This window comes from Hippocampus zosterae, chromosome 17, assembly GCF_025434085.1.
Source record: "Hippocampus zosterae strain Florida chromosome 17, ASM2543408v3, whole genome shotgun sequence".
Lineage (NCBI taxonomy): Eukaryota > Metazoa > Chordata > Actinopteri > Syngnathiformes > Syngnathidae > Hippocampus > Hippocampus zosterae.
In genome coordinates this window covers 12231720-12251687 of record NC_067467.1, presented here as the reverse complement: position 1 = coordinate 12251687, position 19968 = coordinate 12231720, and the positions used below count along the sequence as shown (strand labels likewise).

General features: G+C 43.5%; 1 protein-coding gene across 5 annotated transcripts in view; it reads left to right on the top strand.

Annotated features, from left to right (window-relative positions):
* LOC127590178 (mitochondrial import inner membrane translocase subunit TIM16-like) overlaps window positions 1-18368 on the top strand; it is a 112286-nt gene extending 93918 nt beyond the window's left edge. Inside the window, exons 10-31 of one of the 5 annotated variants that reach the window (XM_052049638.1) lie at window positions 4823-4877; window positions 4980-5037; window positions 7103-7248; window positions 7329-7427; window positions 7506-7610; window positions 8332-8491; window positions 8830-9005; window positions 9086-9194; window positions 9304-9390; window positions 9482-9624; window positions 9938-10042; window positions 10353-10438; window positions 11527-11668; window positions 11741-11830; window positions 11907-12023; window positions 12476-12611; window positions 12674-12765; window positions 12867-12953; window positions 16456-16540; window positions 17569-17705; window positions 17907-17972; window positions 18185-18368. In XM_052049638.1, coding sequence (XP_051905598.1) covers window positions 4823-4877; window positions 4980-5037; window positions 7103-7248; window positions 7329-7427; window positions 7506-7610; window positions 8332-8491; window positions 8830-9005; window positions 9086-9194; window positions 9304-9390; window positions 9482-9624; window positions 9938-10042; window positions 10353-10438; window positions 11527-11668; window positions 11741-11830; window positions 11907-12023; window positions 12476-12611; window positions 12674-12765; window positions 12867-12953; window positions 16456-16540; window positions 17569-17705; window positions 17907-17972; window positions 18185-18289 — 2386 coding nt within the window. In that variant the 3' untranslated portion in view covers window positions 18290-18368. Of the gene's footprint in view, window positions 1-4822; window positions 4878-4979; window positions 5042-7102; window positions 7249-7328; window positions 7428-7505; window positions 7611-8331; window positions 8492-8829; window positions 9006-9085; window positions 9195-9303; window positions 9391-9481; window positions 9625-9937; window positions 10043-10352; window positions 10439-11526; window positions 11669-11740; window positions 11831-11906; window positions 12024-12475; window positions 12612-12673; window positions 12766-12866; window positions 12954-14185; window positions 14436-15897; window positions 16043-16455; window positions 16541-17568; window positions 17706-17906; window positions 17973-18184 lie in introns of those variants that run through there. The other 4 variants (XM_052049636.1, XM_052049635.1, XM_052049634.1 and 1 more) reach the window with 4 other exon arrangements.
* The last annotated feature ends 1600 nt before the right edge of the window (window positions 18369-19968 follow it).

Genomic DNA, 19968 nt, shown 5'->3' with positions numbered 1-19968 from the left:
ACACAAAATGAGGCTTCCGTTCAGTTTCCGGAAAGTTACTTCCCATTCATTTCCATAGATTCCTATTCAAGATATCTCGTCAATTGCTGTTGCGTGAATTGCCATTGGCCATATCCAAAGTTGACAATTCCGATTGGATGCGCATGAGAGAATGACGGACACTTTACCACATGATCCAAGCATCATTCTTAGATTGTGAAAAGGCAAGCAGGTCGGCTGCCATTGGAGTTAAAGAGAGGATGCGGGAGCAGGGGTGTGGGGGGGTTGAACTTGCACCCAAAATCCCCGTGGCCCTCTGTGATACTGTAGCACTGCAAAACTCACACAATCCCACTGATTGGGATGACATGAGCAGGAGACACATGAAGAGAAGGCCAAGAGGTGCGCCACGTGGGTCAAGTAGATACACCCCGAGGCTGAAAGTGATTACGCAGGACTCATTCATTTTGAAGATCATCATTTCGAGCTGCTGAAAGAGACAAATAATATAAATGATATGTTTAGTGAAAACTGTATTTTCATTTTTTTTGCCATTTCGGGAGCAGAAATATTCATCCCACTTGTACTCTGATCGCTTTCAATAAAACCAGTTTTTTTTTTTTATTTAATCCTTTCAGGGACAGCAGTCACTACAGTGGACAGCCTATCATGTCATCAGGTTACAGGTTATCATTATCAGTGCACAAAAGGGTTAAACTCACGCACTCACCTGATTTTCCAACGAAAGCTACTTTCAAACTCTATTTTGTGTTTAGTCTACCAAAGGGCCCAGCGGTCCGTTGCAATGTACTAGAGGGCTGATGCTGCTGCATGAAGCAATTTCATAAAACCGTTTGTCATTGGCGACAGCTTTCGGTAACTATAAATCTTCCACTGAGGTCTTGTGTAAACCAGCTGGATCAAAGCTTTGAGTGTTGAAGTCTTTGTTGTTATCCACCCACACTCAGGACAGCAAAGGCCGGTCTTGCTCCCCCACCCATCCAAGTCTGCAAACCTCCCCCTACCTGCCTTTGATACTGATCTCGGTCAACTTAACCATAACTCTGTCCAACTTCTTACCATTCGTTTCACCTTTTTATCGATGATGTAAGTTGGGCCTTTTGGCGGGGAGGGGGGGGGGGCGTCTGATGCTTTCATTGGTCCCAGATGTAGCTGTTATGCACGCGCATGAACTGTGTGTGACCACACCGCGTTCTCATGTGGCGGGTGACTGCGTCTAAATGTGGCTACAGATGATTTTAGTTAGCGCGGCGTCTTAATAGATTCCACTTATGAAGAGATGTCAGCTGGCTTTGTTGGTAGGATGCGCACATTTAATTAGAGTGTTTCTGGAAATAGTGGCTGGGGCGTCTATTTAAGCAGAGGCTTTTATTTCCCTCCTCACATAAGATGGTCTTTAATAGTGCCCTTGGAACATTTGGTCCCACACTTGAATGCACGGGCGCAGTCTGTTGAATGTGGCCATCGATGGTTGCCAACAGCCTCTGAAAATAACCACCCTCTTTCCTTTATTGTTGCCCGTCTTCCTCTCTTTGTGGCAGTCTGCTTCTTCCTTGACAATTGCACCTTGTTTCTATGATTCGATTTTAAAAAAGAATAATAATACCGCACAAAAAGAACCCAAAGTGGGTGAAATTGCTAACCCAGCTGTGGGTCAAAGGGACTGAGCCAATGCTGGGTTGGGTCAGGATTCAGGTGAAAAAAGGTGTTCACATAGGGGTGCCCAACCAGTCTGTCGCAATTGACTGGTAGTCAGCGGTCTGGTCCCAAGTCAAATTTTGTGTTAGTGCACACTGCACATCTATGTACCGTACTGGCCTGAATATATGACGGCCCTGATTATAAGACGACCCCCTCTTTTTCAATACTCAAATTTGAAAAAAGACTTTTTGAACACCAAATTAGTTTTTATACAGAAAATAATTACAGTATATCTGAAACAAATGATTATAACAATATATTTGAGAGGAAAAGGATGTTATTTTGCCTCATTCAAATCTTAATATTTGAACATTTAAATATGTAAACTGAAGTACAATCACATTCGTAAATGAATGGCTTCTGGTTTTTGAAATGTAAATTACATCATAACTTCTCCTCAGCTGCCGATTAACCTGGCCGATCTTTGACCCACTTTTCTCCAGTTGGTCGCTACGTTTCTCCATTTTCTGTTCACTCTTCTATTATTTTCTTCTCTTTTCTTTCTTACCGCTACTTTTTATTTTTCTTCTTCGTGACAGGGGTTCACTTTGGCCTGGGGAGTCAAGTTCAGCATTCGCTTCAATGATATCTGGCGCCATCTAGCGTCGTGAATGGGTATAATGTATAGACGCCGATTATAGACGACCCCCAATTTTTATTTTCTTTTTTAATTTTTTAATTTCTTATTTCAATGCAAAAAACACCGTCTTATATTCGGGCCAATACGGTATTTTGAAAAATAAAAAATTTAAAAGCCTACGGTGGTGTGTGACCTGCATCACCGGCGATTGCTTAGTGGTCAGCAGTCTGCATTTCAGCTTGCGATCAGACCTGTGTGTGTGTGTGTGTGTGTGTGTGTGTGTGTGTGTGTGTGTGTGTGTGTGTGTGTGTGTGTTTAAACTGCAACCACACAGTTTTGCTAGGATTAGTGTGTGCTGTGTACTACACACACAAAGTTCCTTCATTCATCTTCACACTGGGTCCATGTGATTCTGGAATCAGCTCACTTGTGCACACGCATCGTTACGCAGCGTTACAACTTGCCTACCGGCAAGTGTAAATGTGAACATTTCTGTGGTTGTCTGCGTAGTAGACGCGTGTGGGAAAATGGGCCCGAGCATGAAAAACGCTCGTAAACAGAAGCCGCTATCAGTGATAAAGCGCTGCCCTTAATATGTCCCTATTTAGCCCGTTGTGCATTTACTGTGAGAAAATAGGCAGATAAGAGCCAAAAGAAAAGGGAAGGGCATTTAGTGGGGAATAATTGGTTTGGAGGCACGCTGAGAGCGTCGGCGGTAAGGTGGAACAGGCGGAAGAGGGAGCGCTGTGGGAATGGAGGTGTTTACCCACGCCCTGCGGGACAGACTCGGACATGGGAACACACTTTTGCACTAAGCATGGCCGCTGCCTTTGTGCAATTCGCAGACAACAAAACTCACCCTGCCATCCTCATTCACTTCCATTTGTGTGTGAGTGTGTGGGGGGGCAATTCTTATTTTTGACAGTACAGTGAAACTCCTCTACAACGAAACCTACATGGGCGAAAATACCCCCAAGTGTGAAAACATCTTCATGCATTAACACCATTCCCACTTTCCTGCCCCCTCCCCACCTCATACAACAACCAAAAACCTGTTGCACTATACGAAATCTTTTTCTTTGCTCTTGCCTCACGACGAGATTCACTACACCAAAGTCTAATCAACAGCGGCCTCTACTGCTTCATTCCGAAACGCCAACAGCAACACCCACACTGGTTTACACATGCGCAGTAGTCCAGGAAGTATTTGTTATTGTTCGTTTCAGATGCAGCAAGAACATTGCATTGCTAAAATGGCTACAAAACGGACCTTTGGATGTCAAGCAGCTAAGACAAGAAGAGCTCTGACGCTGGAAGAGAGGGTAAAAGTGATCAGAAGGAAAGACAGAGGAAACAAAATAAAAGACATTATCCAAGTAATTGATGGAAGTGAAAGTGAATGCTGATCGTATATTTCGCAATTACTTTCCCTTTTTCTTCTTTCTACAATGACTATATGAAGTGTGTGCTCATACTTATGCACTATTGGAATAAAAATAAAGAGTACAAATACATTTGTGTGTGTGTGTGTGTGTTTGTGTGTGTGTGTGTGTGTATGTGTGTGTGTGTTTACATCAGAGATCGAATTTGCTACAGTGAAAAAACCCCTGTTGTGAAAAATTTCTTGCTGCAAATATGATTTCATTGTAGAGGAGTTTCACTGTACATCAATATTGTTGATGATGCATTTTGGCACAAAAGGGGAACTGTGTGAAAGGGGGTGAGTAGTATAAGAGCATGAAGGAGATTTTCTAGTTGAAAGAATGCCACTAAGTCCTTGTTTCCTGTTTTGTTGCATTGGCCACCACAATCCAAAGGTCTGTAACATTCTCCGGTCAAAATACAACAAGGATATAGAATCCAGCACTCTTAATACCCACTTGTTGCATTCCATTTGAAATCGCTTTGTTTTGAGGAAGGGCGGTGTTACCAACCTAGTAGCTTTTCTCTCCCCTCAAGTAACTTTTTTTAAGTGGTTAGCGACAAATCCAGCTGCCACTTTTCTGGTGTTATTGGGGGCTTCTTGAGACTCAGAGCAGATGTTCGTCCCTCTGCAGTCCAGAATGCTAATGAGTGGCGCTTGCCGAACGCCACCAATGATTGCACTTGATTCATGGCCAGCACTTTGTTTCAGTACTGGTTGTTCTTAATGTGCTCTTTAAATAAAATTGGGTCAAATTGATTTCTGTGGTACAGTAACCATGACATTTTTTTCAGAATTTAAAACAGTTTCCAGGTGCTGTAAGAAGTCTCAGACATTCTTCGAGGAAAATACACACACTATTAAGTGTTAAAACTCCCTTGGGGCAGTCCGGGTAAAATTGTTCACTTTTGGTGAGCGAGTATGAAAACTGGACTGGTCTTGGCAAGTTTTTTTTTTCTTGAGGTGTATTGTGCCATCTTGTGGTGTAGGTCCGCAATGATTCCTAAGATTTCAAGATGAGGTTTGCAATGGCACATAAGTTGTAATAAGTTGTAATACAAAGTCCCCATTTACAAGAATAATAATGTTGACATTTGTGTATTGTCCTTCTTTTCTAGGACGCTGATTCCTCTTCTTGATGCCGATACTGGTCTGTTGGTGCTGGCTGGCATGGTAACACTCGCATGTTTCTGATAATTGGGTTGCGGAGAAAAGCACTTTTTTTTCTCATGTGCAGGTAGTTTATTTGTATGTTGAGATGTTATTTCTGGGCAGGGCGACACAGTGGCGGATTGCTTCGAAGTGTCCACCTCGGAGCCCTTCCTCTCTCAAGGCGAGTTTTACTCCAGTGCTTCCTTGAACTTTTTTTTTAACTTACCGTATTTTCACGACTATAAGGCGCCATTAAAAGTCTTACATTTTCTCCAAAATGGACAGGACGCCTTATGGTGCGGAGCGTCCTTTATATGCGCTGAGTTCCAAAATCTGACTGACAGCCGACACGCTGTTTATATAGAGAAAAGGCGGAAGTGACTGTGAAAGAAGTCGGCCAATCAGGGAAGGGTGGGCGTGTATATATACATATATGGAAGGGAGAGAGAGAGAGAGAGAGAGAGAGAGGGAGAGAGAGGACAGACAAGCTAGTCCGCCAATGGTGAAGGGTGGGCGTGTAAGTGGACGCCTCAAGCCAGTACCAACACTTGTATAGCGTGTGGCAATGTGCATTGTTGCAAAACAACTCCGGTTTTGGTTTCTAAGAACCCCTGAAAATAAATTCGACAAAAAGACACGCCTACGAAGCTCAGTTCAAACTTAAAGCCACCGGTTATGCTTTTGGCATGCGTGCCCATCTCACAGCAGCGGTGAAAAAACAAGTCAAGCAAATGAACTCTGAGTTTGCCGTTATTCCCGGTGCCTTGACTAAAGAACTCCAACCGCTGGACATTGGCATCAACCGGGCGTTCAAAGTAAAGTGGCAAACGGCATGGGAACAATGGATGATCGGTGGCAAACACAACTTTACAAAGAGTGAGAGGCAGCGCTTGGCGAGTTACGCCACAATACGCAACAACGAGAGGGAACGCGGCGTTTTTGATGGATTACGGTACTTGCACAATTGTTCAATTCTTTCTACACACACACGCGCTGCCACCACGTTTCGCTCTGTTCTTTACTTTCAAATGTGGGAAAGCTTCACACGAGAGAAATGTTGACTTTGCTGTTGCTACTCCTTCTTTCCGCTCGGCAATGCGTAGCAACTCACACTAGCATGTGATGCATTCAATGACAACTGAGATGTGCAGTCCTCTGCTTCTGATACAGAGGATGAGGACTTTGATGGATTTCTGGGTGATGATTGATCGAAAAACGTGAGAACATTGTACAATGGCTAAATAAAATACACCCGAACTCAGTTCTGCTTTCGTTGCCTTTTTAAAAACGTGTTTTTATCTTATCTGTATGTCTTGGCATGCTACTGTATGCTTCAAGCTAACGTGTTAGAGTGCGCGCATGCATGCCGTATGTTTAAGCTGGCGTATGTTTTACCACTGTAAAACTGCGGCTATTCGTACGATGCGCCCTGTGTATGTGTAAAATACAGAAATGTCACGCATTAATGAGACTGCGGCCATTAGTACGATGCGTCGAATAGTCGTGAAAATACGGTACTTTTTTAAAAAACTATATATATTTTTTAAATCAATATTATGTTTTAGCTGTTGAATGCTTTTAATATGTGTTAATATATCTACAGGATATCATATCATATCATTGTGTCCAGTCTAAATAAGGTATCATTTGTTTCTGTATCAATATTATGCTGTTGCCAGTGTCTAGTGAAATACACTGGACTTTTTCTTGCACAATTTGTAATAATTGAATATATGTTATTTTACAAATAATGATATTTCATTCAAATATTGCTGTGTATGCTCTAGTGCAGCGGTGCCCATTACGTCGATCGCCACCGGATGTTGTTAGCGCTCAGCAGTCTGCAATTGCAGCTTGTGATCGTAGCTGTTGCGCGATATCTTTTATCGTTATCATGATTCACATTCAGAGTTTGTTTCGTGTACAATTCACAGAGGGCACGGGCAAAGAATAGGAATCGAGGAGGGGCGAGGGAAGCACTTTAAAATGGCACGTATGTACAGTATGTCCGTGCGCGTGCGCGGTGACGGGTCGATCGCGGGAGGTTGGTTGATCGAAAAGTCGATCTTCGGTCCAAAAAGTTTGGGCACCCCTGCTCTTGTGTGATGTGTCGTGATACGCAGGATATAAATGAATACATCTATTGTCATATACAGTATTGTCATGATCCCAAATCTCCTCCTGCATGTGCGCTTGATTAATAACTGTGTTTAGCTGATGACTTGCGTCCGTTGATCCAACTGTAGTGAGCCACTGTCTGACTGAGATGTCAAGCCGCGGCGTCGCCATGGTACCCAAGCTGGCGTTGGACGTCATGTCTTGCGAAGTAATGCGAGTGCTCCAGCTGACCGACAACTACATTGTGCCAATCAGCTATCAAGTGCCTCGCAAGGTTTTACTCTTTATACACGCGGACAGCGTATGACACGCGCAAGATAAAATGATGTTTACAGGTTATGTGTGTTCGATCAGAATTCCGGCCATGAATTCCACGCTGACCTCTTCCCCGACACGGCAGGCGTTAGTCCGGCCATGACCGCGGCGGATTGGTGGCAGGGAGGGAACAAGCAGGTAATGGACATTCAGCTCGGCGACATCAATGGATGGATAAACTGGAAAGCTCCAATGACTGGTGTGGTTTATACTCAGGTACAGAAAGTCAGCCTGCATCCGGACAAGCAGCCCAAAGCTGCCACGGCTCCATCAGACAAACCGACGCCGGCAAGGAAGGATCTTAGCAGCGGCGAGAGCAAGGTGGGAATATATTCATTTTGGCAGCGCTATCCAAAACACTGACCGACATTTACAAATCATGAAATTGTATACATTTTTACCCATCAGTCTTTTCTCTTCATTTGGTATCATTTGTTTTGGCTGTACTGCTTCCAGGATGTAAAATTATTATTATTATTTTAAAATCAGAGTTCAAACTCTGTGTTGCCATGTCATTGTAATCTGCCCACGGCCTTCACACTAAATCACACTTGCTGGTGTTACTGAAACTATGTTAGAGTTGGGGGGAAGAGGGCGCTGTGTCTTTCACCAATCAAAATGTCCAATTTGGCCTCATAGGGCCAGAACGCTGGCTCTCAATAACATTTGCATTTTTCCATCCTCTGAATTGGTTCATCGGAGCAAAACTTGTTCCATGTTAACTTTGACTATGAAAACATGTCTGTGGTGATTTACGCACATGAATACATTTAATAATCACCATTTCCAGTGAGCCTCTGAAATGTTTTATTCAATTTGTTTCGATATTGTCATGTTATGAATTAAATCTGGATTTTGAAGTGCTCCATACATGGCACGATCGCATGCTGTGGTATCTTGTTTTTGCGAAGTACCGATATGATCGTGGTGGTATCGAGAGATGGATTAAGACCCTATTGAAGTTCTCTAGTAGCAAATGCAGAGCACATCCTTGTTTTGTAGCCGACAGAAAATGTACTGAGCTATTTCCTCTGTGCCACAGGACGCGGCACGTGGTTGTTCCACCTCCAGCAGTCCTTTGAGCACTCCCACCAGCAGCGCCGCCGCATCCCGCTCGCCCTCTTCCACTTCGGGTCTCTCCTCGGGCTTTCTCCCCTCGCCAAGTCCAGGCCAGGCAGCCAAGGCTTTCCAGACCTTCCTTGGTCTGAACACACACGTACACACACAAACCCCTGCCAATGACAGTGAACTATAGCGCTGATTGGCCAAATGTAGTAGCAGCGCCCTCTAGTGGTATGGGAAACATGTTCACAGAATTAAATGTTTAAATTGTCATGTTGAAGGGGTTTCACCTTTGGTAAATCCAGTTCACTAATTTGTTGCGTACAGTTCAGTAATACAGTATTTAACTCTTAAGTACAACACATTTATTGCGTTGAATATTTTAGTAGTGTTTCTTGTGTTCAATGAATATTATTTGAATTAGTCATTATTATATTCTGGCGTTTTTGCTTGCCGTTTCTCATGATGCGTGATCCAGGACCAACCTCCAAGTTCCGGCACATCCAGGGCGTCGTGCTGCACCGCGACACGCACATCACCAACGTACGCGACCTCAACCTGACCACGCCGGGCGAGTGCGACGGCTTCTGCGCCAATAGCCAGTACGCCGCCGTGCCCCTCGCCATAGCCGGCGGCCAGATTGCCATCTTTACGGTATGCTGCTGGAGAAAACAAACAAAATAAAAACAGTCAAAGATGTGAACTGAAGGAATGTGATGTGGCTCTTCTCCCAGCGCTCGCAGCCAGGCAAGCTGCCGGACGTCGCTCTGCCCACCATTCAAAATTCTGTCAATGTGGCGGACCTTTGTTGGGACCCCTTTGACACGCATCGACTCGCTGTGGGTGAGTAACTGGGCAGCCGACACACCTGACTTACCAAAGGCGTACATACAAACGCGGGCACCCAGTTTTAGAGCGTGATGTGGTAACATCTGTATTCATTTGTGTCTAGCTGGTGAGGATGCTAAAATCCGAGTGTGGCAAGTACCAAAGGGCGGCCTCAAAGAGACTCTGACCGATCCTGAACTCATCCTGCAAGGTGAAAATAGAGAACGCAATGGCATCAAATAGTATGGGTACATGAACGAACGGAAAATGAGCAGCAGCAGCACTCATGTGATTCCTCGTAGGCCACACTGAGAAAATCTACTCCATCAAGTTTCACCCTTTGGCCAGCGACCTGCTGGTGTCCTCATCTTATGACCTCACTGTGCGACTGTGGAACCTGGAAGATGGCGAGCAGGTGCAGCTCCTCACCGGACACCGGGATCAGGTGGGCCAGCATGTCGCTTTTACAATGAAAAGTGTTTTTTAAGAAGTCACATAGAATGCTGATCAAAGGATCGACTCACAGCCACAAAGTATCATAATACAAACAACAGATTTCGCAATGGACCCTTCCTTGTCAATCTGTGTATTTGGGGGCCACCTATAAAACTCATCAGCCAGATTTTACAATTTGTCGATCTCCTTTGTTCAGTCGTGGTTGGACTTCATTTCCTCTTTCAAGGAGCGCTTGGAAGGAATTGATGATAAATTCTGGTTTATTTTGTTGTCACTTACCCCCTCCCGTGGTTATCATTCAGGTGTTCTGCATGGCTTGGAGCCCAGATGGCAAGCAGCTGGTTACAGTGTGCAAAGATGGCAAAATTCGCGTTTACGACCCGCGCAAGTCGGATGCGCCTGTGCAGGTTAGCGCACATAAATACGTAAACACAGAAACATTCACTCGGTTTTTTTTTTGTTTTTTTTTTAACCCGATGCAAATTCAACTAATGTGAATCGTCAAATTGGTCATCATCAAGGTTTTTATTAACTGCGCAGGCAATGTTGAATGTAGCATTCTGTTCACATTCTGCCAGACAAGCAGAAATGTAAGTTAAGCCTTCAGTAAAGCTTAAATGTGCACATGTAGCCATGAGCGAAAATCTGAGGGATCGCTGTAGTCACCGATGTGTTTCCTTAGCTCACATCCTACATTAAAAGACGTTTGCGTTTTAGGAGGGTCCAGGCCCTGACGGCCACAGAGGCGCTCGTGTGGTGTGGGTGTGTGAGGGCAAGTACCTGCTGGTGTCTGGATTTAACAGGTATTTTGAACATCAACACTACTTGACGTGTGTTTCCTCAAAAAGTGACTTGATCTCATGAAGTACTACTTTAGGTGGTGTGAAGTCACGTCAGTTTACTTCGGCAAGTATGCTAGTTAATTTGATAAGCCTCGTGTGAAGGTGGTTTGCTTGTGTTTACAGTACTCTTAAAAAAAAAACACAGTAATTATTTATGTCACATTGATTCATGATTGTGTACATGCTAGATCAGGGGTCGGCAACCAAAATGTTGAAAGAGCCCTATCGGACAAAAAAAACAAAAAATAAATATGTCTGGAGCCGCAAAAAAATAAAAGCGTTCTATAAAATTTACAATGAAGGAAACACATGCTGTATGTATGTCAGAGACTGGACGGTCTCAGAATTGTTTGTTATTCATTCCTTTGATGTGTGTTCACAAACACCCCTATAGAATTTATTTTGTGATTTCTTAGCTTGATTTTTTTTTTGTTTTTGTGCATTATTTTCGCTTTTCTTAGTGTCAGTGAAGTGATCATTCATTTCCATTTTTCTGAGGCTGTCTTTGGACGCCTCTCGAGTCAAACGAGGAGAGAAGGCACGGAGTCGGACGCAGACGTGTCTGTGTTTGTCGAGACTTTGAAAAGCATAAATAAATTGTACGTTTTTAAAAAACCAACACCACAGCTCTCCTTTTTCAGAGCTGCAACATGTATCTATATCTATTTGAGCTATTTTAGCCTACTATCAAAATCTTTTTCCATTTTCAAACATTTTTTATAAAGCTCCAAGTAGCCACTAGATGTCGCTAAAGAGCCGCATGCGTCTCTGGAGCCGGATGTTGCCGACCCCCGTGCTAGATACGATAGATGGTGCCGGTGCTGCTGCGTTACATGTACCTTAAAAAAAAATCCAAAAGATTTACTGGGTAGTTTGTATACCAGTGACCCTCGTGAGGATAAGCAGTTCAGATGATGGTTGGATGGATGGATGGTTTTCATTCCTGAGTGGAGAGGAGGGCAGGCCCTTGAGAGACCCAACTGTTTGCATTGAAGCAATTCAAAAGTCAAACTTTTGATCGAACACTATCAATCATATGTTCCTTGCAGCAGCAGCGAGCGAGCCCTCTACTTGTACTCCGCTGCTTCTCTTTCCTCCGGAGTGGTGGCCAGCGTCTGCGTGGATGTCTCCCCCTCCACATTGATCCCTTTCTATGACCAAGACACCGGAGTGGTGTTCCTCACTGGAAAGGTAAGGAGGACTTTGGCGGTAGGGAAAATAAGATTGTGACCTAAATAGTCACGGATTGTTTTTGTCTTCAAGGGGGACACCCGGGTGCACATTTATGAGATCGTCCCTGACGACCCCTATTTTGAGGAGTGCAGCAGTTTTAAGAGTCCTGAGCCACACAAGGTAAATGAAGTGCTTGAATCTTCAAATGCTGCCATGGTCCAGGGTGTCTGCAACTTATTTGCTGCGCCGCCTGCAGGGCTTGGCCTTCCTCCCTAAGAGCGAGTGTAACGTGCGCGAGGTGGAGATAGCGGTGGCCCTGATGCTCACCAAGACCACCGTGGAGCCGGTGGTCTTCAAGATGCCAAGAGTCAAGGTGAGCCAACACAGAGGACACAGAGTGGACTCAAGTCCGTTCCATTTGTCCGTGTTCTATTGCACTAAGAAGCATCATCTAGTGCGTCGGTTCCAATTTGTTGCATCCAGAAGCCAAGAAACTAATCTGAAGTCAGTTGAGAAGCTTCATGTGGTTCTTGAGTGCCATTTTGGTGCCAAGGAACTTTGTTAAAGTGAGTTGATGAGCTTTGTGTTATGCTTTGGTGCAATCTTGGTGCCAAGTTACGATGTTGAAGTGGGTTGAGCACCTCAATGCAAGTGCTTTGATGGTATCGTGTAGCATCTTGGTGCCCGGGAACTATATTGAAGTGATTTGAAGCGCTTCATGTGCTGCTTGAGAGCCATCTCCTGCCCTTCTGGCACCAACGATAGCATTGCTGTAATGCCTCCTCCACCCTTTTGAATTGCACACCTTTGTGTCCTCCGATGCAGAAAGAGTTTTTCCAGGACGACTTGTACCCAGACACGCCGGCGTGCTGGGAGCCAGCGCTGAGCGCATCAGCCTGGCTCAACAACGCCGACGGCCAGCACAGAAAGATCAGCATGAGGCCCGCTGACATGACGCCAGGTACACGTTTATGAATTCCTCTCTCTGGCTGTCAACATGAAGTTTTGCTGATGTGTTGTCAGTCAGCGAAGCCCCTAAAGAGGCCCCGGTGAGGAAGTACATGCCCTCGACTTTCTACCTGGAGGAGAAGACTGACGAGCAGAAGAAAGAGGAGGTGGGTTAACACATATCAGGACTCGTTTACATCGGAATAAACCATCAGCGAACAGATGTACTTAATGTCTGCTGTGTAATTTGACACCAATTGCGTGGCAGCTTCTGGAGGCCATGGTTGCTAAGCTGGGAAACATGGACGATCCATTGCCCCAGGATTCCTTCGAGGGGGTTGATGACGACGAGTGGGTGAGTGCGGAAAAAACGAATCCTCTGTCAGAAGGATGCCGATTTCTGTGTTGTGTAAGGTTTTAGCCGCTTTCAAATTTAGCACGTCATACTTTTCGGACCTTACACCATTCGCAACAGTTTCAAAAAAATGAAGTGTTTCAGAGTCAGGAACTGCACCAGACACAACTTGATGTGCAAGGTTTCCATGGAAGGTTAATGAGGAATTTGGGAAATATTGAGCATACTGTAAGTTGGCAGTTGTAATGGCAACGCAAATCATGCATCCCATCCATCCATTTTCCGATTCTCTTTATCCTCACATGGGGGTGCTGGAGCCTATCCCATCCGTCTTCGGGCAGTAGGCGGGGACACCCTGAACCACTTGCCAGCCAATTGCAGGGCACACAGAGACGAACAACCATCCATGCTCACACTCACACCTGGGGACAATTTCGAGTGTTCTATTAAACTGCCATGCATGTTTTTGCAATGCGGGAGGAAACCGCAGTACCCGGAGAAAACCCACGCAGGCCATGGAGAACTTGCAAACTCCACAAACCTCTGCCTGCACCTCTGCACTATGATATCGACGCGCTAACCACTGGACCAGCGCAAATCATATTGAGCAAAATATTTACTCCTTAGGTCTTTGGTTCAATCCTCACTCCGGCCTTCCTGTGTGGAGTCTGCATGTTCTCCCCAGGCCTGTGTGGGTTTTCTGCGGGTACTCGGTTTCCTCCCACATTCCAAAAACATGCATGGCAGGCTGATCGAACACTCAAAATCGTCTCTAGGTGTGAGTGTGAGTGTGAGCGTGGATGGTTGTTCGTCTCTGTGTGCCCTGCGATTGGCTGGCAACCGGTTCAAGGTTTCCCCGCCTACTGCCCGAAGACTGCTGAAATAGGCTCTAGTACGCCCCGCGACCTTTGTGAGGATAAAACGGAACGGAAAATGAATGAATGAATATTTAAGCCATTTGGTGGTGGTTGTTTTTTTGTGTTTTTTTTTTGTCAAAGTATGACTTAAATTTACATTTTATTGATCAATTTGAGGAATCTTAAAGGACAAAGTGGTCGGAGGCAGCAGTTCATTTGCTCATTTCACACCTAATGGGTGGGCAATCACTGCACAGACCCAATTTTGTACATACAGTCAATTAAAAAGTCAGTTTTTCACAGTATGGTATGGCCTTCAATGTTATTATGTGTTTACTCCCTCATCACCTTCGTCTTCTGTCTTGGGTCTCACAGGATGATTAAAAGTGCTCGCGTCAGGAGAGAGGACACCCACACGCTTCCACTGGAACGCACTCTCTGCTTTCCGGCATTACTCCAACAAACGTATACAGTAATGGAAAACTTTTTTTTTTTGGTCTATCCTTTGAAATGCCACATTTGTCAGTGTATGATATTAGCAATTGTGAGCCAGAAGTCTTCAATGTGTCGTGGAAACATTCAGGAATTCATCTGGCTTTTGGTCTGCTTTTACTCCAATAGTAAATGGTCTAAAACACACACACACACACACACACACACGAATACAGACATACACACACAACACGGAAGTCCAAATGTGTATTGCATTTAATAACATGGAGTTCTTTGAAAAGTGGCTTTAACGTAAGAATGTGTTGACGATTGTGGGTGTAGTTTGCACAATGGTACCTCTTTGGTGCATATTGGAAAAAAAAAAAGATCATTATTGTCTTGTACTTGTAGTAATCTGGGGGGGGGGGGGGGAGTTTACTGTGTCTTCATCTTCACACAATTGTAAGGATAACACAGGGTCACCAGTCTTCATATTTGGCCATGAACTGGATTTTTTTTACATGATTACTTGTACTAATTTCCATTGCTCTTGCTATTGTATATCTACTCGATTTGAATATTTTCTACACGGGGGATGTTCATATATGGTAGTTTGGGTTTTAGGTTCCTTTGTAAGAGGTATTTAATTAACACTTGCTCCAAATATTTATTTTCTGAAGCTTGAATAGGTTTTAGTCTTTCAAACTGTCTCTTAAATTACATTCCAGTATTAGTCCAAATGTCTAATCAAGCCATAACGGGGGAATATGTACGTTTCCAATCAACTGGATCAGAATTTGTTTACAAGCTCGGCTGGATGCATGTGGCCAGCAAGTGTTTTCAGCGTTGTTGCAATGATATACTGTACTGTAATATGTAGTTTCTTGTGCTACTACTCAGATGTGATACATTGTGACTTTCGAGGTTGGTTTTTCATATGGTGGGAGGGTGTTTATGGTTAAAAAGGGGTCATGTTTGTTATTTTTTCAAGAATTGTCAACATTAAAATTCACTCTTCATTCTGGCTGATGGTTATATCACCAATGATGCGAATTTGCTTTATTGACAACCTTTTATACGCATTACATCATATATTAAAAGACAAATTTCCTCTGATAAAAATATTGAAATCTAATCGTGTAAAAACTGGTCTTGATTGTGTATTACAGTAAATTTTGTAGGAAGTCTGCCTTTTTAAAATGTGTTAATTTTCATATGATGTAGCCTGTGTTCAAGGTGTTTTTAGGTTTCCTTTTTAATGGTTACCATTATCATGTAACCTTTTAAACCACAGTAACATCAAAAATTGTATTTAAAAAATACATTCACCAAAATATTATTTATTGTATATTATCAAGAGGCTCTCCTTTTTTTAACCTGAGTACATTTTATTTACATTGCACTTTTCACAGAGTGGATTTTAAGAAGGACTTCACATACTGTAGTTCTGCAGTCATACATGTTTAAAATATAAAAATAAAAAGTTACATTTTACAGTTAATACAGGGAAAAATACCGGTAATCTAAATAAATGTAACTTTAATCAATACTTTTTTTGTGCACAAGTTAGTAAGGCGCGTGCCAAGTAATTTGTCACACCGATTTCAAAGTACGGTACAGTATGGGGGGAGAGGCATGAAAACCAAGATGCAGTTCTTCCTCCTCGCCCTTGGGTGTCGACATGCTAAAGCGATAGCATCCCTTTAGTGAACTTCGACACATCCGCATAACCTTTGATGCTCTTCCGGCATGTGGGAAGCGACCTCCGTCCTCCAAAAGACGTTTTAGGACGGCGAAATGGTAAGAAAATGCATTATTTAATTACGTGTGTCATTCAATTAAACTGTCCTTGTGAATGTAGACGTTGTCGTAGCTTCGCCTTTGTTGCAGCCGCGGAAGAAGACCGAAGCATTCCCGCATTCGACTTAGAAAGACAATTTGACTGCTTCTACCGCAACTAGTCGTGTGTGTTACGTAATGTCAGGTGTCAAAAGCATTTGACATGTAATAGCATCCTATGGTGCTTGATTAATATTTTGAATAGTCTTTATTTGCCATCTAGGTTAAGATGAAACTGCCTAACTCGTGTCCAGTTTTGCTTCCCCAGTTACATGATTGGTTAACTAGTCTGCACAAATGTCAGTCAGTAGTGGAAGTGACAGCTACTTGTGGCATCTATGTTTAATGATTTTTTGTGTGTGTGTGTTCTATAGGCAAAGTATTTGGCGCAAGTCATCGTGATGGGCGTTCAGGTGGTGGGCCGTGCTTTCGCTCGGGCATTACAGCAAGAATATGCAGGTATGCGTCATGTTTCTAATGTAAATGAGAGAATAAGTGGCTGAAATTGTAGTCTGCATTTCTCTAACACTGCTTGCACACGTGATGAGAGCTGTATCCAAAATGGTGCTGTTTTTGTCTCATTTTACTGTACAAATTAGTACATCAATTTATTCCTTGACCAAGCTTTTAATGCAATTTACTCATATAAAAATGATCATCCCCCCCCGCGCCCTCGGCCCCTTTCAATGGTCTGATCCCTCCCCAATAACCACAAGTGTTTCCCAGGGCTCTATCATTGGGCCTGTATCTACCCCGGTCAAGGACGCCTCGTACTGATGTCCAAAAACGTTTAATCGTGAAACACCGTGAAAACTAAAACACATTTCAAACAACAATCAAAATTACAATATCTTGAACAGGACGTTAAATAAATAAACACAAAATGACATACCGTGTGCACCTTGGTAAACCGAAACTAGATCAAATTAAATCACACAGACCACGCGGTATCGTAGCTCTGTCTCTTTCTCTCTCCAGTTGTTTTCTCGAACTTTCTCTCTAATTCCTTGCTATCCACGGCACATGACCCGGAAGTGATTCTTAACAAATATTCCAAATAACATATTCAGAGAATTTAAAGACAAAACAATCATTCACATAGAAATATGAAATACTTTTGCAAAACAACACGCCTAAAATAAATTGTATTTTCGTTGTCATGGCAACCAACAACTCAGTCTTGGCGCCAGTTACAGGGCCTTATTAGCTACCTGCTTCCCACTGGCAATATTTCAAGAAAAATTTGTATTCTATTTCTCATCTGCACCACGCTAAAAGATTGCCAGGCAAGTGAGGAACACCAGGGGCCCCGCACACAGAATTTCATGTGAGGCAAATGTAGTAACTACACTTTCACTGTGCTGCCCCATATAGTGCAAATGTAATTTCGTTAAAAAATAAATAATAGTTTGTGTAACAGTGATATATGATACCATCAATTCTCTCTAATAAGATGGCATTGTCGTTTCTTCCTCCCTCCTTTGCAGCGAGTCAGGCGGCAGCACGGGCACGAAGCAGCGCTGGTCAGCATTCTGCCGCTGCCACCAGCATTTCTGGGATGAGCTTACAAGAGGCTCAGCAGATTCTCAACGTCTCCAAGCTTGAGCCAGGAGAAATCCAGAAGGTCAGGAAAAAAAAGAGTAACGCTGACCTCCATTGTACAGCTTTTTACCAACTATCCAACCAATTGTAAACAGACTTTGTCCACCTTTTGGAAGTTTTATTATAAGGTAGTATATAATATATAATTATAAGGTATATTATACTGTAGTGCGTTGTTTGAAATCAACTCTCACACTGATGATTTGTTTGCCTTCTATTCCAGAACTACGAACATCTCTTCAAAGTCAACGACAAGTCTGTGGGCGGTTCATTTTACTTACAGTCAAAAGTAAGTACTTTTGCTTGAGCTTCTGCTGTGAGGCAATTTACTGTGTTGCTGTGGTGACGCCGCACTTAAGCAAGTTCTCAAATGTGAAAGTGGCAGCTTGTAAAAGACCATGATCCTTTTCCACTCAACCCAATCCGTATCCCCCTAGCCATGGTGCTCTATTTGAGGCCATCCTTAGTGTCAGTGTCCATTGTGACTTTGTCTCTGTGCAGGTGGTGCGAGCTAAAGAGCGTCTAGATGAGGAACTAAATATTGAAGCGCAAGAACAGCAACGGCAGCAACAAAAGCATGAATCGCAGCAAAACACGGAAACGTGAAGAATGAAACCAAAACCACGTCACCCCTCCCTCCGCTTCCACTGTAAATTATACCCCAATAAAAGTCACCCCTTCTTTACCTCTCCACTTTTGTCACTTGAGGTCCACAATGATAGCGGTTTACCAATTGGTGTGAAATTGGACAGTGATTATATCATCAAAAATCGATGTGGTGCTTTTTGAGTCCAGCGTTTGGACTTCGTGTAAGCAGTTTTGCAGTACTTTGAATCAGTAATCCGTGCTTTCGTTGCATCTCGGCAAGATCACTGTACTTTTCTTTGGGGCCAGCTAGCGCACCCTCCAGTTGGTTCAAAAAAGCTGCCACTCGCCTCTTGCACATAGTTGGTCTACCTCCACTGATTGCCTGCCTGACCAAAAAAAAAAACATTTTCTCGCAGTGTTCCATATTTTTTAATTTTCTTATAGGTGTGGACCTAATATTTCTCTGTGGATTTACCTGTAGAACAACACACACAACCACTCCACTTTTGTATCAAATGCAGTTTTATTCAACACTTTTTTGACATTTATACCAATATCGTATTAAAATTCCTCTAAAACAGGAGAATGCTGCTATGTTGTAGCAACTGGAGACTTAACTAAAATTATTGCATGTTCGACCACAGAACATGAAACCAGAAAAAAAATATCTATTTTATAAAAATCCGCTTTTTTTTTGAACAGCATATAATGTTGGATTTCTATATTTCACCTGTAGTATAAAAAAGGCACTTGGAAAAATGAAAATACTGTCAGGATATCTCAATTCAAATGTGCAAAAAAAAAAAACTTGGAACAGGCCTCGACTGGCCTTAGTCTTTCCTATTAATCCTTTGTGCAACACTGTAGCCCTCCAGTCAACGGCACCCCCTTTTTAAAATGACACTGAGCTTGTGAAAACCCATCACCACTCCCAGTGTCCGCAACATGGTGCGGGAGTAATTCCAAATCTGGAGCATGGTACCATTTACAGAATGTATAAAAATTCTTGCGGATATTTTACAAATAGGACGCCATGAACGAAGCTCCACACAAGAGGACGTATGAGCCTCCCAAGACGGGGATCATAGAAAGTGCAACTTTGTTACAAACGGGAGCGCAAAAGGGTTGAACTGACGAATGGAGCTTATTTGCTATGGAAACGGTGTGAAACCGACAAGGATCCGCGTCGCGTCATCCCCATCTTCTGCCGCCGAGCCGCGGCTGTCCTCAGATTAACCTGCCGGGGAGAGGCTGTCAAGTAGAGGACGAGAAAAGCCACCGCCGCATTTGCGAGGGGGGTTCGCTGTTGCCATGGGAACGCAAACGTCTAGCCGACTGAGCACCTGCTTCTGATGACATCGCTCATGCCGAGAAGTTCTCTTCAGCTTAAAAGGATCGGCTACATATGATTTTTCATGACTATTTCCTCGAATCAGGGCAGGTTGGAGAGTTAAATGTCCACGTTTGAACAGCGCATCATTACAATTATTCCTGATAGGAAAGGAAGAGGTCATTTTGAGGCAGGCATTTGTTTGTTCCCAGTGGCTAATCGGGCAAACGGCATCCAAGAACCCCAACGCAGGTTAAAACCGACACCACCATTCAGACTCGCCTCTTCTCGCTTGATTGGTTTTGGTCCGTGTGGCCACGCTTGAATCAAATCTGGAATTCAACGGGAAAATCCCACAACGCCTTTG